The 16,749-nt window shown below is 42.3% G+C and overlaps 1 protein-coding gene across 1 annotated transcript; it reads left to right on the forward strand.

The window, feature by feature from the left end:
* Nucleotides 1–615: 615 nt before the first annotated feature.
* LOC108403450 (vomeronasal type-1 receptor 1-like) lies at nucleotides 616–2,586 on the forward strand. Its single transcript, XM_037026038.2, has one exon. The coding sequence runs from the start codon at nucleotides 1,496–1,498 to the stop codon at nucleotides 2,399–2,401; it is 906 nt and encodes a 301-aa protein (XP_036881933.2). The 5' UTR covers nucleotides 616–1,495; the 3' UTR covers nucleotides 2,402–2,586.
* Nucleotides 2,587–16,749: the final 14,163 nt, after the last annotated feature.

Raw genomic sequence — 16,749 nt, forward strand, 5'->3', positions numbered from 1 at the left:
TTATTTTGTCTTGGTTGTTAGCCTTCCCTTCCTCTGCTCAGTTAACAGCCCTTCTCACGTGCTGTGTGCTTCACCCATCAGAGCTCATGGCATCTCAGTTACAGGCGCTTTAAACGTTGGTCTGATAATCTGACATTCCTCCACATCTGCACCTAAGGCGATCTCCGTGTTCCAAACCATTGTTACTGTGCCTTTTAGTCTGCCTTGTCACTGTTACTCCTGGTGGACCTGATGTGGAGGGTTGAGGAACTTCTCTCATAATCCTTTCAGATGTGTGGGAGGTGTTGTGTGAAGGTACCACCTGTGCTGCTGGGATGAGGCCTCAGTGACCGGGGAGCGTGTGCCCCCGGGCTGTGAACTGCACAGGCACCTCTCAGCCTTGTCCCCTGTAGGCAGGACAGGATGGCTACAAGGGCTGGGCCTGGGTGTCCCCTTCCCCAGGGCAGTGGACTCTGATCACACCCCAGCGGGTGAGGCCCCAGGCAGCAGTGTCCTGGGGCATCTGTTATTAAGGAGAACTCAACGCTCTCCTGTTTTCTAAAAGTGGTTTCACGCCGCCTGTGCCAAAAGCACAAGGGGAATTTCTCTGATATCTGCTGAGGGAACTGGTGCAGCTCCTGGAGGTGAAACTCACAAAATGAGCTCGTCCCTCATTACTTGGTCTCCCTGAAGAATCTTGGACTCAGACTTTACACACTGAGCCCCCAGCCCTTTGCAGAGTACAGGGTGGGCTTCCCTACCCCCACCACAACTCTGGTGGTGGTCTCCTCTCAGGGTCTCCGATCCAGGAAGCCTTGATGGCCTCTATTCAGTTCCCCTCTCTCACAGCACCAAGGCATGATGTCCCTTGGGTCCTCAACTCTGTTAGGGATCCAAGAATTATCATATTTTTGGTTGTTAAACTATTGTTATAATGTAGTGGTGAGTTCTGGGCACATTACATGAAAAGCCAGAGAGCAGAAAGAGCTACTGATTTTGTAAACTTATTTTGTATCTGATCACTCTATGGATTATGGTTCCAAAGTGTGTAACGAAATTAGTTTCATAACTAATTACAATCTCAGCAATATTTCTGAACTCTCCACTTCATGGTGGTACGTGAGCCATCCGCATAATAGGCAGGGTGACCAGGGTCTGTCAGGGGAGCACCACGTGCCCTTGTCCCTTGGGGCACAGTCACACTCGGGACAGGCTGTGAGCACCTTTTGAACAGCAGTAGGTGGATCACCACAGACGGTTCCTAATTTCAAGGACTGTACATTTTGGAAAACCAGAAAATAAAGTTAAATAAATACAAAATTATATTGTTGTAAATAGTAACAGGCATCAGGTGTATGTCCTCCAGGTAAAGCCATCTCTACAGAGGACGAAGTGTCTACCTTTGCAGGAGAAGAAAGGGAAAGGATCCGTTTCCAATGCTGGTTGTATAAGAAGGCTGCTGACGTTACCACCAACACAGCCCCCTTTGTCTCCAGGCCTCCCTGAAGCCCTCTCCATGCTTTTTGATAAAGATACCCTACAAACTACAGGGAACGTGGCTCTGAAAACCACCTTTCTGTTACAGATTGGATTTGGGACACTGGCCAATGTCACCCTCTTTTTCTACAATGTCGCCCCAGTCTTGCGTGGCCACAAGCAGAGACCCACACACGTGGTTCTCATCCACATGGCCTTGGCCAATCTCCTGGCTCTTCTGTCCTCTGGGATTCCCCACACAATGGCAGCTTTTCTTTTGAGCAATCCCCTGTCCAGTCTTGGGTGTAAAGTTGTATATTATACACAGAGAGTGGCTCGCAGCTCCACCCTGTGCTACACCTGTGTCCTGAGCACCTGCCAGTTTTTCACACTCATCCCTGGGAGAGCCGAGCGGATGATGCTCAGGAGTGCCCCCAGGGTCCCTGGTCCTTCCTGCTGTGTCTGCTGGGTGTTTGCTGCCTTAACAAATACCTATATTCCCTTGAAAGTCACTAGTGCACAGAACACGGGAAATGATACCGACACACAGGGCAGGTGGTTTTGCTCATCTTCATTTCCCAGCACCAGAATTGGCATTGTGTCATCATGTCCAGATGCCATATTTATTGGCCTCATGGTCTGGGCCAGCGGCTCAATGGTGGGTCTCCTACGCAGACATCACCAGAGGGTGCAGCATATTCACACCCCCAAGGGCCAACACAGCTGCCCCCCAGAGACCAGAGCCGCCCACACCATCCTGATGCTGGTGGTCACCTTCGTCGTCTTCTACATGATGAATTTGGTTTTCACTTTTTACATCACTGTCTTTTTAGACCTTCAGCTCTGGCTGATACAGACATGTAATGTTTTGGCTTTGTGTTTCCCCACTGTGAGCCCCTTCCTGCTGGTCCTTAGGGACCCCAGAACTCCCAGGCTTCGCTCTTAAATTGTTAGAAATCATTCTTGAAATATTAAATACATAGATGTCAGCTCCTGTATCAGCCCTGATATTATACTTAGTAATCATTTACCAGTTAACTGCTTTTATAATTTGTCCTTGTTTGTGACTGTGCAGAATATCATATTCATGACTTGACCATTTCTAAGTGCATGTCTTTGGCATTAAATACACTTACAACATCTGTGAGCCTCAGCACTCTCTGTGCCCAGGGCTTTCATCATCCCCAACCAGCTGGGGCCCATTAAAGAATAAATCCCGCCTCTTCTTGCTCTCAGCTGTCCCTCTGCTCTTTTAACTCCCTTGCATGTGCCTGGCCTGGTGCTTCCCATGACCAGATTCACACAGTGTTTGTCCGTCCATGTCTGCATTGTCTAAGTCAGAAAAATGTTTTCAACGTCACTCCAATTTGTAGCACACATGAAACCTTGATTCACTTTTGTGGTTGAAACTGGAACAATTTTATTTATATACATGACATTTTGTTTACACATTCATCTGTGCATGAACAGTTGTTTTGTTTCCACCTTTAGACTATTGAAAATAACACGATTTTGAACACTGATGTAGAAATATCTGGGAATTCACTGCTTTGAATTCTTTGGGACACATACCTAAGAGTGAAATTTCTTTCTCATGTGGTACTTCTGTGCATAGCCATTTGGTCAATCACCAAACTGTTATTGCAAAGCTCCTGCATCATTTCATGTTCCCACCACCAATGCACAAAGGTGCCAGTTTTTCCACACTCTCTCCAAAACTGATTTTCTATGTTGGATTACAGCCAATCAAGCAGGTATGAAGTAGCATATACATGTGGTTTTCCCTTGCGTTTACCCAGTATGCAATGATGTTGAGCGTATTTCTATGCACGTGCTGGCAATTTGTATATTTTTGGAGAATCAGCTACTGATGCTCATGGTCCATTTTCATATTGGGTTGCTGTCGTTCATTTATGAGGTGTTCAAAAATATATAATCTGTATATTGATCCCTGTGTGTATAAGATTCACAAATTCTTTCTCCATTCTGTAGTTTGTCATTAAGTTATGGTCTCTTGAGGACAGTCCTTTAAGCACGGTGACTCTGTCACAGCAGAAGGGCACACTGAGCCAGCCAGTACAGGGAATATGACGGGACATCAGATTCCCACGGTGCCATTGTTACCAGGATTCTCTTGATGCCCTCAAACGTTTATTATTCACCTTACACTGCTTTCGGGCAATGATGTTTACCTACGTTTAGCTGTGTGGCTGGAGTGAAAGCTCTAATCACTCAGAACATCCGGAATGCAGCACAGCAGCCGTTCTGCACCATGACTCCCCCACTGTTCTCCTCTTCCTTTTGAACTCATTGAGGTAACTGCTGCAGGGTTCTCCCCCTCTAAATACATCATCTCTGCATCTTTTAATATACTCATTACTGTTCCTAGTTATAATCATCATTCTCCAGGAGAAGGAAATATGTGGTGGAACAGCATCTCCTTGTGATAAATGATTGTTCAGAGAAGACAAGGGTGTTCCCAAAGAGCATGTGGAGTTACGATAACACTGTGTTGTGGCAGAATCCATCCATTAAAATTAGTATCTTTCCATAACATTCTCAAACTATTTCAAATAATAACAGGAAGGAATGATTCCACATTCATTATTTGAGACCAGTATTATTACAATACCTTAATCTAACAAAGATACTACACAAAAGAAAATTAAAGACCAATATCCATAGGAATGTACACCCAGAAAATATCAAGAAAAATATTAGCATACTAAATTCAAAAGGACACTAAAAGGATCATTGCACACAGCCAAGTAGGATTTACATAAGGGATGCAAGGATGGCTCAATATCTGCAAATTCATAAATGTGATACACCTCATTAACAGAAGAAAGGATAAACATCACATGATCATCTCAACAGTTGAAGAAAAAGCTTTTAATAAATTCAAAATTCACCCATAAAAGCTGTCACCAGAGAGGGTACCAAGGAAACGTAGCTCAACATACTAAGGCCCAGACATGAAAAACTCTCCACTCAGCACAGTGAGTGGTGAGAAGCTGAGCCACGCCAGGATGGCCACTCCCACCACTGTCACTCAACATGATCCTGGAAATCCCAGCCACAGCACTCAGACCAGAGAAAGAAATAACAGACATGCAAATTGGTATGGGGGAAGTAAAAGTGTCACCATTTGCAGATGACATGCTATAATTAGAAAACTAAAACTCCACCAAAAAAACTTAATTAAAATTAAGAAAGGAATTCAGTAAAGGTGCAGGATACAATATCGCTACACGTTTCTGCACACTAAAATGTTGCGTTTCTGTATAATAATACTGAACTTGCAGAAATAATTATGAAAAAAAACCATTTACAATTTCAATACAAGAGAAAATTTTTATAGAATTGGTGGAGTGATTAAAGATGATGGAATGAGAGGTGAAACAGAAACCTCCTCCCAAAACCATATATAATATGAAGATATAACAAATCCATCAAATCCTGAAAGAACAACAGGAAAGAAGTCTGCAGCAGACTGTCTACTATTGGGGATGTCAGCTTAACTCAAGGAAAAGGGTAATGTACCAAAGCCATGATCCAGAGAGACAAAATGCCTTCTCCCACTGCAGCTCAATGGACAGAGGAAGGGAAACAGAGTAGGGAGGGGGTGGAGGCCTAGGACTGTGGAACAACCAGCCCTGGAGGTCTGTTCTGGGAGAACAAACCTACATTACATGGTGTTCTGGAGATTACTGGGGTTGGAGTGCTGACACAGGCAGAATACTTGGAGAGATGGAGATTCCAGCTGCCTGTGGAAAACAGGTTCCACATCCAGCCACTCTGGGACCAAAGAAAGGCAGGCAGTCTTAGAGACTTCCTAATGGTGACATGGGTGGAAAAGGGACAGGGATTGCACTGAACTTCCTGCTCAGGAGAAAGAACAGGTGGAGAAAATTTTCCAGACCCAGCAGGTTGGGAACATTCAGGAATCTCAGGTGCTCCATTCCCTCATTAACTATGCAGCTCTGGTGCCACCCACCATGATACACAGCCTGCCTCACCTTCCTCCTGGCTAGCATCGGCTTGCAAACTGACTATCCCAACTATTGTGCCAGGCCATCCGGAGGGTAGCACCACTTATGGCAACAACAATTGCAAAGCACAGAAGCTTCCACTTGCATGCTTGACCCACTGGCCCTGGCAGTGGAGATGGCTCTGCAGCCAGGAAGCAGGAAAGACCACTTTCTTCCCAATAGGCACCAGTGCCACTCACCTGTGACCCCCGTCACCACTCCACAGGCTGAGAATCAGCAGAGAGTAGAGCTTCTGGGCAGTAGAGGGTGCCACCTACAAAGTTGAAACGTCAAAGGAACCAGGTTCAAACCAAAATCCCACAAACAGAAGAAAGAGATCTTAGTGAAACTGAATTTATAAATCTTCCTGAAATGGGTTTCAAAATAAAAATCATAAACATGCTCATGGAGCTACAGAAGAATATTCAAGAAATCAGGGAGGAATTCGGGAATGAGATACAAATGCTTAAGAATACTGAATGTGAAATGAAACCTACAATGAAGGGATCCAAAAGCATATTAGAATGGTGCCAGAGGGGACCAGGAGAGGCATGTGTGAGCCCACAGCAGCAGCAACTGAACAGCCTGGGTGTGGCTCATGCACTCTGGTGGCAGTAGAGCCAGAGTAGTACTGGAGACGTCCACGTGGGAGGGCCCCGCATGCACCTGCAGCAGAGCCAGAGGGAGCAGGCATACTCCCAGCAGCTGACCGGAATCCCAGCCCACTGCACAGCCAACTGGGCCAGACCCTAAGGCCGCTGCTGCCACACAGCTGTCCGGAAGGGGCACTGCTATCACAGAGGAGTGCACCTGGCATGCCTGCCAAACCCCACAGGGATCCGTGCTGCTCTGATGGAGACCCTTCCCATAGCAGCTTAGGGGATTAACCCTGTGGCTGCCCCAGGAGTGTGGGTAACCAAAACAGGTGGCAGAGAAGGGCTAGGCATCCAGCAAGCAGGAAAGGACTTTCTTCTCCCAGCTGACACACCCGCAACCTGCCTACAGCCACTGCTATCACCATGAAAAGGCAAAAAAAAATGTAGTCCAGTCCAAAAGAGTTCAGACAACACCTGAGAGAGGATCTGCCGAGACAGACCAATCCAGTCTCCCTGAAAAAGAAATCAAAATAAAAATCATAAACATGCTGACAGAGCTGCAGAGAAATATGCAAGAGCTAAGGGATGATGTCTGGAGGGAGATTACAGACATCTGGAGGGAGATTACAGAAGTGAAACAAACTCTGGAAGGATTTATAAGAAGAATGAATAAGATTCAAGAGGCCATTGATGGAATAGAAACCAGAGAACAGGAAAGCATAGAAGCTGATGCAGAGAGAAATAAAAGTATCTCCAGGAATGAAACAATATTAAGAGAACTGTGTGACCAATCGAAAAGGAACAATATCCGCATTACAGGGGTACCAGAAGAAGAAGAAGAGAAAGAAAAAGGGATAGAAAGTGTCTTTGAAGATATAATTGCTGAGAACCTCCCCAAACTGGGGGAGGAAATAGTTAATCAGACTACGGAAGCACACAGAACTTCCGAGAGAAGGGACCCAAAGAGAACAACACCAAGACACATAATAATTAAAATGGCAAAGATCAAGGACAAGGACAGAGCATTAAAGGCATCCAGAGAGAGAAAAAAGGTCACCTACAAAGGAAAACCCATCAGGCTATCATCAGACTTCTCAACAGAAACCTTACAGGCCAGAAGAGAATGGCATGATATATTTAATGCAATGAAACAGAAGGGCCTTGAACCAAGGATACTGTATCCAGCATGATTATCATTTAAATATGAAGGAGGGATTAAACAATTCCTGGACAAGCAAAAGTTGAGGGAATTTGCCTCCCACAAACCACCTCTACAGGGTATCTTAGAGGGACTGCTCCAGATGGGAGCACCCCTAAAAAGAGCACAGAACAAAACACACAACATATGAAGAATGGAGGAGGAAGAATAAGAAGGTAGAGAAATAATCATCAGACTGTGTTTATAATAGCTCAATAAGCGAGTTGTGAGACAGTAAGGTAGTAAACCAGCTAACCTTGAACCTTTGGTAACCATGAATCTAAAGCCTGCAACAGCAATAAGAACATATCTTTCAATAATCACCCTAAATGTAAATGGAGTGAATGCACCAATCAAAAGACACAGAGTAATAGAATGGATAAAAAAGCAAGACCCATCTATATGCTGCTTACAAGAGACTCACCTCAAACTCAAAGACATGCACAGATTAAAAGTCAAGGGATGGAACTATCTACTGTTAAAAGAACATATGGGATGTGAACAGTTCCCAGGAATGTGTTGTTTTAATTTGTCTGATTTTTCTCAAACTATTCAAATTCAGTTAGACAATATCCATCATATCATTGATAAGTTTTCACAAATGGCCTAGGGTGCCTAACTGGTTTTCTTTGTTTCACTGGATATGGCTGGTAATTGTAGGTCTGCTTTTGTTATATATCTGTATTCCTATACAGCTAATGTGTGTATGCAATTTAATTAGTAGTTTGTTAAAACCTATACATGCTGATGTTAGTCTACAAGAAGTTATGTCAAATAAATAATCAATCTTCCCATGTTTTCTTCCATCTGCTACTTTTATAGCTTTTCTTCTTCCTTCCTAATTATACCCTTTAGTAGAATTCATGCCTCATATTGAAAATTACCAAGTATCATAATTCTTCCAAGTGGTAAAGATGCCTCAAGACAAATGTTGGGCATAGAAGCCACAGGGCATAAATCTGCAAAGAAGTAAAAATCTAACCTTTTCAAAGAATATTGCTTCTCTCTCACTTACCAACTTTGCATTTCCCTGTATGGCCCCAGAAGACGGCTGGTTAGCCAGAGATGGGTAAGATTCCTCAAGGGAGGAACAACCTAAGACAGGCACAGTTGCAGGGGGGCCATCAGGTGAGAAATTGCGGATCAACAGAGGTGAGGCTAACAACCTCACCACCCATGTTTTGAGAGAAATCTTCTGCATCCATGGATGTTTTGTTACCCTTGTCTAGCTTGGATTAACACTTAGTCTATAGGCACAGACCTGATCATCTACATTTGCCCTCTTACAACACTGTTAGGTTTTCTACCGGTATTTTGCATCTACCTACCACTTCAGCATTTTATTTTAAAAAATAAGGGAGAAATGTGGGATTCACATATAAGTCAAGTATAAAAATCAAATCATATCTGACTTGATTGTTTATAGTTCACGATATGTGATCAAAACTGAAAGTTTCTGTGATATGACTGCCCTTGTACTGTTCACCATGTAAGAACTTATTCACTATGTAAGAACTTGTTCACCATGTAAGAACTTGTTCGTTATGCTTCAGAAGATTGGAGACTGTTGGGAATTAGGCTTGGGGTTGATTCATAATTGTGCATTGAGTCCCCTATACAGAATTGTATTGTTGTTAACAACCATTTGATCAATAAATATGACAGATGCCCTCTCAAAAAAATATATGCAAACCGAATTCAAAAATACATCAAGAGGATCATACACCATGACCAAGTGGGACTCATCCCAGGGATGCACGGATGGTACAACATTCGAAAATCCATCAACATCATCCACCACATCAACAAAAAGATGGACAAAAACCACATGATCATCTCTATAGATGCTGAAAAAGCATTCAACAAAATTAAACATCCATTCATGATAAAAACTCTCAACAAAATGGGCATAGAGGGCAAGTACCTCAACATAATAAAGGCCATATATGACAAACCCACAGACAACATCATACTGAACACTGAGAGGCTGAAAGCATTTCCTCTGAGATCGGGAACAAGACAGGGATGCCCACTCTCCCCACTGTTATTCAACATAGTACTGGACGTCCTAGCCATGGCAATTAGACAAAACAAAGAAATACAAGGAATCCAGATTGGTAAAGAAGAAGTCAAATTGTCACTATTTGTGGATGACATGATATTGTACATAAAAAACCCTAAAGACTCCACTGCAAAACTACTAGAACTAATAACGGAATTCAGCAAGGTTGCAGGATACAAAATTAACACAGAGAAATCTGTAGCTTTCCTATACACTAACAATGAACTAATAGAAAGAGAAATCAGGAAAACAGTTCCATTCACAAGAGCATCAAAAAGAATAAAATACCTAGGAATAAACCTAACCAAGGAAGTGAAAGACCTACACCCTGAAAACTACAAGACACCCGTATGAGAAATTAAAGAGGACACTAACAAATGGAAACTCATCCCATGCTCTTGGCTAGAATTAATATAATCAAAATGGCCATTCTGCCCAAAGCAATATACAGATTTGATGCAATCCCTATCAAATTACCAACAGCATTCTTCAATGAACTGGAACAGATAGTTCAAAAATTCATATGGAACCACCAACGACCCCGAATAGCCAAAGCAATCCTGAGAAGGAAGAATAACGTGGCGGGACCTCGCTCCCCAACTTCAAACTCTACTACAAAGCCACAGTAATCAAGACAATTTGGTACTGGCACAAGAACAGAGCCACAGACCAGTGGAACAGAATAGAGACTCCAGACATTAACCCAAACATATATGGCCAATTAATATTTGATAAAGGAGCCATGGACATACAATGGGAAAATGACAGTCTCTTCAACAGCTGGTGTTGGCAAAACTGGACAGCTACGTGTAAGAGAATGAAACTGGATCACTGTCTAACCCCATACACAAAAGTAAACTCGAAATGGATCAAAGACTTGAATGTAAGTCATGAAACCATAAAACTCTTGGAAAAAAACATAGGCAAAGACCTCTTAGACATAAACATGAGTGAGCTCTTCTTGAACATATCACCCTGGGCAAGGAAAACAACAGCAAAAATGAACAAGTGGGACTATATTAAGCTGAAAAGCTCTGTACAGCAAGACACCAACAATAGAACAAAAAGGAACCCTACAGTATGGGAGAATATATTTGTAAATGACAGATCCGATAAAGGCTTGACATCCAAAATATATAAAGAGCTCACATGCCTCAACAAACAGAAAACAAATAATCCAATTAAAAAATGGGCAGAGGAACTGAACAGACAGTTCTCCAAAAAAGAAATTCAGATGGCCAACAGACACATGAAAAGATGCTCCACATCGCTAATTATCAGAGAAATGCAAATTAAAACTTCAATGAGATATCACCTCACACCAGTAAGGATGGCTACCATCCAAAAGACAAATAACAACAAACGTTGGCAAGGCTGTGGAGAAAGGGGAACCCTCCTACACTGCTGGTGGGAATGTAAATTACTTCAACCACTGTGGAAAGCAATATGGAGGTTCCTCAAAATGCTCAAAACAGACTTACCATTTGACCCAGGAATTCCACTCCTAGGAATTTGCCCTAAGAATGAAGCAATCAACTTCAAAAAAGACAGATGCACCCCTATGTTTATCGCAGCACTATTTACAATAGCCAAGAATTGGAAGCAACCTAAATGTCCATTGGTAGATGAATGGATAAAGAAGATGTGGTACATATACACAGTGGAATATTACTCAGCCATAAGAAGAGGGCAAATCCTACCATTTGCAGCAGCATCGATGGAACTGGAGGGTATTATGCTCAGTGAAATAAGCCAAGCGGAGAAAGAGAAATACAAATGATTTCACTCATCTGTGGAGTATAAGAACAAAGGAAAAACTGAAGGAACAAAACAGCAGCGGAATCACAGAACCCAAGAATGGACTAACAGTTACCAAAGGAAAAGGGACTGGTGAGGATGGGTGGGAAGGAGGGATAAGGGCGGAGAAAAAGAAAGGGGGCATTATGATTAGCATGTATAGTGGGGGGGGCACGGGGAGGGCTGTGCGACACAGAGAAGACAAGTAGTGATTTTGCAGCATCTTGCTATGTTGATGGACAGTGACTGTGAATGGTATGTCGGGGGGACTTGGTGAGGGGGGAAGCCTAGTGAACATAATGTCCTTCATGTAACTGTAGATTAATGATACCAAAATAAAATTTTTAAAAAATAATTCATGATATACCAAATAGACATAAGGCACCCAATATTCATACGGCATTCAACTGGAATTCCATTAATAATATCCATTCTGGCCCATGTGTTCTCTTCCCAATAAGCTCTATAACTGTTCCTAAAAAAAAAAACAAAAAGGATGGAATATTACTCAGCCATAAGAAAAAAACATATCCTACCATTCGCAACAACATTAATGGAGCTAGAGGGTATTATGCTCAGTGAAATAAGCCAAGTGGAGAAAGACAAGTACCAAATGATTTCACTCATCTGTGGAGCATAAGACAAAGGAAAACTGAAGGAACAAAACAGCAGCTGAATCACAGAACCCAAGAATGGACTAACAGTTACCAAAGGAAAAGGGACTGGGGAGGATGGGTGGGAAGGGAGGGATAAGGGCGGGAAAAAGAAAGGGGGCACTATGAGTAGCGTGTAAAGTGTGGGGGGGCACAGGGAGGGCTGTGCAACACAGAGAAGACAAGTAGTGATTCTACAGCATCTTACTACACAGATGGACAGTGAGTGTGAAGGGGTTTGTGGGGGGGACGTGGTGAAGGGGGGAGCCTGGTAAACAATGTTCTTCATGTAATTGTAGATTAATGATTTCTAAATAAATAAATAAATAAAAGTATATTAGATGAAGTAGGTTAGACAGTAAGTGAACCTAGAAATCAGGGAACAGAAATACAAAGAAGCTGAGGCACCAAGAAAAAGAGAATCTCTAGGAATGAAAGGATATTTAGAGAACTGTGTGAACAGAACAAATGGAGCAATGTTTGCAGTATACGGTTACCAGAAGAAGAAGAGAAAGGAGAGGGATAGAAACTGTCCGTGAGAAGGTAACTGTAGAGAATTTCCCAATATGGGGAAGGAGAGAGTCTCTCAGGCCATGGATGTGGACAGATCTCCCAACACAAGGTATGCAAGGAGGACAACACCAAGACATGTAATCATTAAAAGGGCAAAGATCATGGATAATGACAGAGTATTAAAAGCAGCCAGAGAGAGAAAAAAGATCACCTAAAAAGGAAAACCCATCAGATTATCATCAGACTTCTCAGCAGAAACCTTACAGTCCAGAAGGGCGTGGCATGATATATTTAATGCAATTAAGCAGAAGGGACTTGAACCAAGAATACTCTATTCTGGCAAGATTATCATTTAAATTTGAAGGAGGGATTAAACAATTTCCAGATAAGGAAAAGCTGAGAGAATTAACCTACCGCAAACTGTATTTTATGGGGACTGCTATAGATGCAAGTGTTTCTAAGGCTAACTACCTATCACTAGAAGAAAAAAACCATAGTAAAGAAAGTAGAACATTAATTACTCAGCAGATGCAAAATCAAATCAACCACCTCCAATGTCAGTCAAAGGACTGACAGAGAGCACACAATATGATACAAGGTGTATAAGAATGGAGGAGAAAGACAAAGAAGGGGGAAAAAAGGAACCTTTGGAATGCATTTGTAAGAGCATACTACGTGAATTAAATTAGCCTGTCAGACAGTAAGGAGGTTTCCCTTGAACCTTTGGTTACCATGAATCTGAAGCCTGCAATGGCAATTGGTACATACCCACTGATAACCCCATTAAATGTAAATGGTTTAAATGCACCAATGAAAAGACTTACAGTCACTGAATGGATAAGAAAAAAGAAGACCCGTCTATATGCTGCCTACAAGAGACTTCAAAACCCCAAAGACATACACACACTCAAAGTGAAGGGTTGGAAAAAGATATTTCATGCCACAAATAGGGAGAAAAAAGCAGGAGTTGCAGTATTTGTATCAGACAAAATAGACTTCAAAACAAAGAAAGTAACAAGAGGCAAAGAAGGACATCACAGTAATAAAGGGGTCAGTCCACAAAAGGATATGACCATTATAAATATCTCTGCACCCACCACAGGAGCACCTATATACGTGAAACAAATACTAACAGAATTAAAGGGGGAAATACAAAACAATCCATTCATTTTAGGTGACTTCAACACGCAATTCAGTCCAAAGGACAGATAAACCAGACAGAAAATAAGTAAGGAGACAGAGGCACTGAACAGCACCTTAGAACAGATGGACCTAACAGACATCTACAGAACACTCCACCCAAAAATCAGCATGATACACATTCTTGTCAAGTGCCCATTGAACATTTTCAAGAATACATCATATACTAGGCCACAAAAAAGAGCCTCGGTAAATTCAAAGAGATTGAAATTGTAACAAGCATGTTCTCAGACAAAATAGGTATGATACTAGAAATAAATTATGCAAAGAAAACAAAAAACCCATGAACACATGGAGACTTAATAACATGCTCCTAAATAATCAGTGGATTGATTACCAAATAAAAACAGAGATCAAGCAATATATGGAGACAAAATGAAGAATTACTCAATACTGTAAAATCTGTGGGATGGAGTGAATGCCGTGCTCAGAGGGAAGTATATTGCAGTAAGGCCTACCTCATGAAAGAAGAATAATCCCATAAGAACAGTCTAAATTCATAATTAATGAAAATAGAAAAAGAAGAACAGATGAGGCCCAAAGTCAGTAGAAGGAAGGACACAATAAGATTAGAGCAGAAATAAATACTATCGAGAAGAATAAAACAATAGAAAGAATCAATGAAAGCAGTAGCTGGTTTTTTGAGAAAATAAACAAAATTGATAAACCCCTAGCCAGACTTGGCAAGAGAAAAAGAGAGAGTCTACACACATAAGCAGAATCATAAATGAGAAGGGAAAATTCACTATGGACAGCACAGAAATACAAGTAATTATTAGAGAATACTATGAAAAATTGTATGCAAACAAATTGGATAACCTACAAGAAATGGACCACTTTCTAGAAAAATACAACCTTCCAAGGCTGGCCCAGGAAGAAACAGAAAATCTGAACACACCAATTACCAACAACAAAATTGAATTGTTAATCAAAAACTACCTAAGAACAAAACGCCTGGACCAGATGACTTCAGTGATGAATTTTACCAAACAGTTAGTGAAGAGCTGATACCCGTTCTCTTCAAAGTTTTCGAGAAAGTAGAGGAGGAAGGAACACACCCAAACACATTCCAGGAGGCCAGCATCACTCTAATACCAACACCAGGCAAAGACACCACAAAGAAAGAAAATTACAGATAAATATCCCTGAAGAACATAGATACAAAAATACTCAACAAAGTATTAGAAAACAATTCAAAAATGCATCAAAAAGATCATCCATACTCACCAAGTAGGATTTACTTCAGGGATGCAAGGATGTTACAACATTCCAAAAATGCATCAACACCGTCCACCACATCAACAAAAAGGGCAAAAACCACATGATCCTATCCATACATGCTGAAAAAGCATTTGACAAAATTCAACATCCATTCATGATAGAAACTCTCAACAAAATGGGTATAGAGGGCAAGTACCTCAACATAATAAAGGCCATATATGAGAAACCCACAGCCAACATCATACATAACAGTGAGAAGCTGAAAACTTTTCCTTTAAGATCGGGAAAAAGATAAGGATGCTCACTGTTCCCACTTTTATTCAATGTAGTTGTGGAGGTCCTGGCCATGGCGATCAGATAACATAAAGAAATGAAAGGCATTCAGATTGGTACGGAAGAAGTGAAACTGTCAGGGTTTGCAGAGGACATCATATTGTATGTAGAAAACCCTAAAGAATCCTCCCCAAAACTACTAGAACTAATAACTGAATTCAGCAAACTTGCAGGATACAAAATTAATATACAGAAATCTGTTGCATTCCTGTATACTAACAATGAACTAACAGAAAGAGAAATTTAAAAAAAACATTACATTCACAACTACATCAAAAGGAGTAAAATAGTCAGGATTAAACCTAACCAAGGAAGTGAAAGACTTATATCCTGAAACCTACAAGTCACTCATGAGAGAAATTAAAGAATTTATCAAGAAATGGAAATAAATATTATTTAACACTACATTGTACTCTTAAATTGAAAAACTATTACATCAACTATACTTCAATTAAGAACCAGAAAATGAGTATTTTAAGGAATAAATATTAAATATAGTCATAAAAAAAAGTATTCAAACTGTTGTAAAATAACGAGAATGACACATCAAGGTAAATAATTGGTCGTTAAGGTAGATGAAAAGCGTGAAGACATCTCAAGACATAACAACAGACAGGGAAAAAAATTCCTCAGTGTAAAGTGTGCTGGAGACCCTGGGGCAGGGAGTGCTTGTCCCAGGCCTGGGGACACTGGGCTCGCAGATGAGGCCCCACAGGGTACACAGAAGGGCAGGCAGCAAACTTCCCAGTCACGTGGGAACATTCTAGACTCTAGGACCACGTGGTCCCTGTCACGCCCATGCAATGCTGCCTTCCTGGGTGCAAGCAGCCAGACGACAATGGGAAAACCAGTGGGGCTGGGTTCCAATAAAACTTTATTTAGAAACACAAGCAGCCTGACCTCAGGGCAGGGATTGCTGAAGCCTGAATTGGGGGTTAGGTGCTGGGTCAGGGGGTTCTCTTCATCACAGTAAGGGCATGTGCCCCCACTGACAGCATGGCTGGGGTGTGGGTGCACAGCGGCCTGGAAGGAAGGCACCAAGGGGCGGGGGTGGGACATTCATGGAGAGAGCAGGGGTGTGCAGGAGGAAGCGTTTGTTTTAGGGGAATCCAGAGGGAAGGAGCTGCTGGCTGGCAGGGCTGCGTCTGCAGCTTGAGTGGGGGGTTCTTCGTAAGAGCAGTGACAGGGAGGCCGGTCTGGATGCCTGGGGTCGCGTGCAGAGGGGGCGGCAGCTAAGTGCACTTCTAGGTCCCAGGAGAGGGTCGCATGCCCAGCGTGTGGTGACGTTCCTGTGGAGCAGGTGAGCGTGTGCAAGGAGGTGCGCACGTCAGGGAGAGGCTTGGGACTTATTCACCAAACCTCTTTTTATATAGGATTTTTTAAGACATACTTTTTTGGAGTTGATACACAACATTATATTGGTTTCAAAGATACAACATGGTGATTTGACTGTTTTCCACATTATTTAGTCCTCACCACAGCTAGTGAGGTTACCACCCGTCAGCACAGGAAGATGTGACGGAATCCCCGACTGCGTTCTCCGTGCTGCACGTTCACCCCCGTGACTGATTTATATCATGACTGACACTCTGTGCCCCCGTATCGCCTCTGCCTGTGTTGCCCCCGACGCGGACCCGCCCCCGTGGTAACCACCAGTCGCCTCTCTGCGTCTGATTCACCTGCTGTTCTG

The sequence above is a fragment of the Manis javanica genome, chromosome 17 (assembly GCF_040802235.1).
Source record: "Manis javanica isolate MJ-LG chromosome 17, MJ_LKY, whole genome shotgun sequence".
NCBI classification, from domain to species: domain Eukaryota; kingdom Metazoa; phylum Chordata; class Mammalia; order Pholidota; family Manidae; genus Manis; species Manis javanica.

Bases quoted from the DNA above. Each gene is read 5' to 3' on its own strand.
- LOC108403450 (XM_037026038.2), top strand. From the start codon at position 1,496: ATGCTTTTTGATAAAGATACCCTACAAACTACAGGGAACGTGGCTCTG.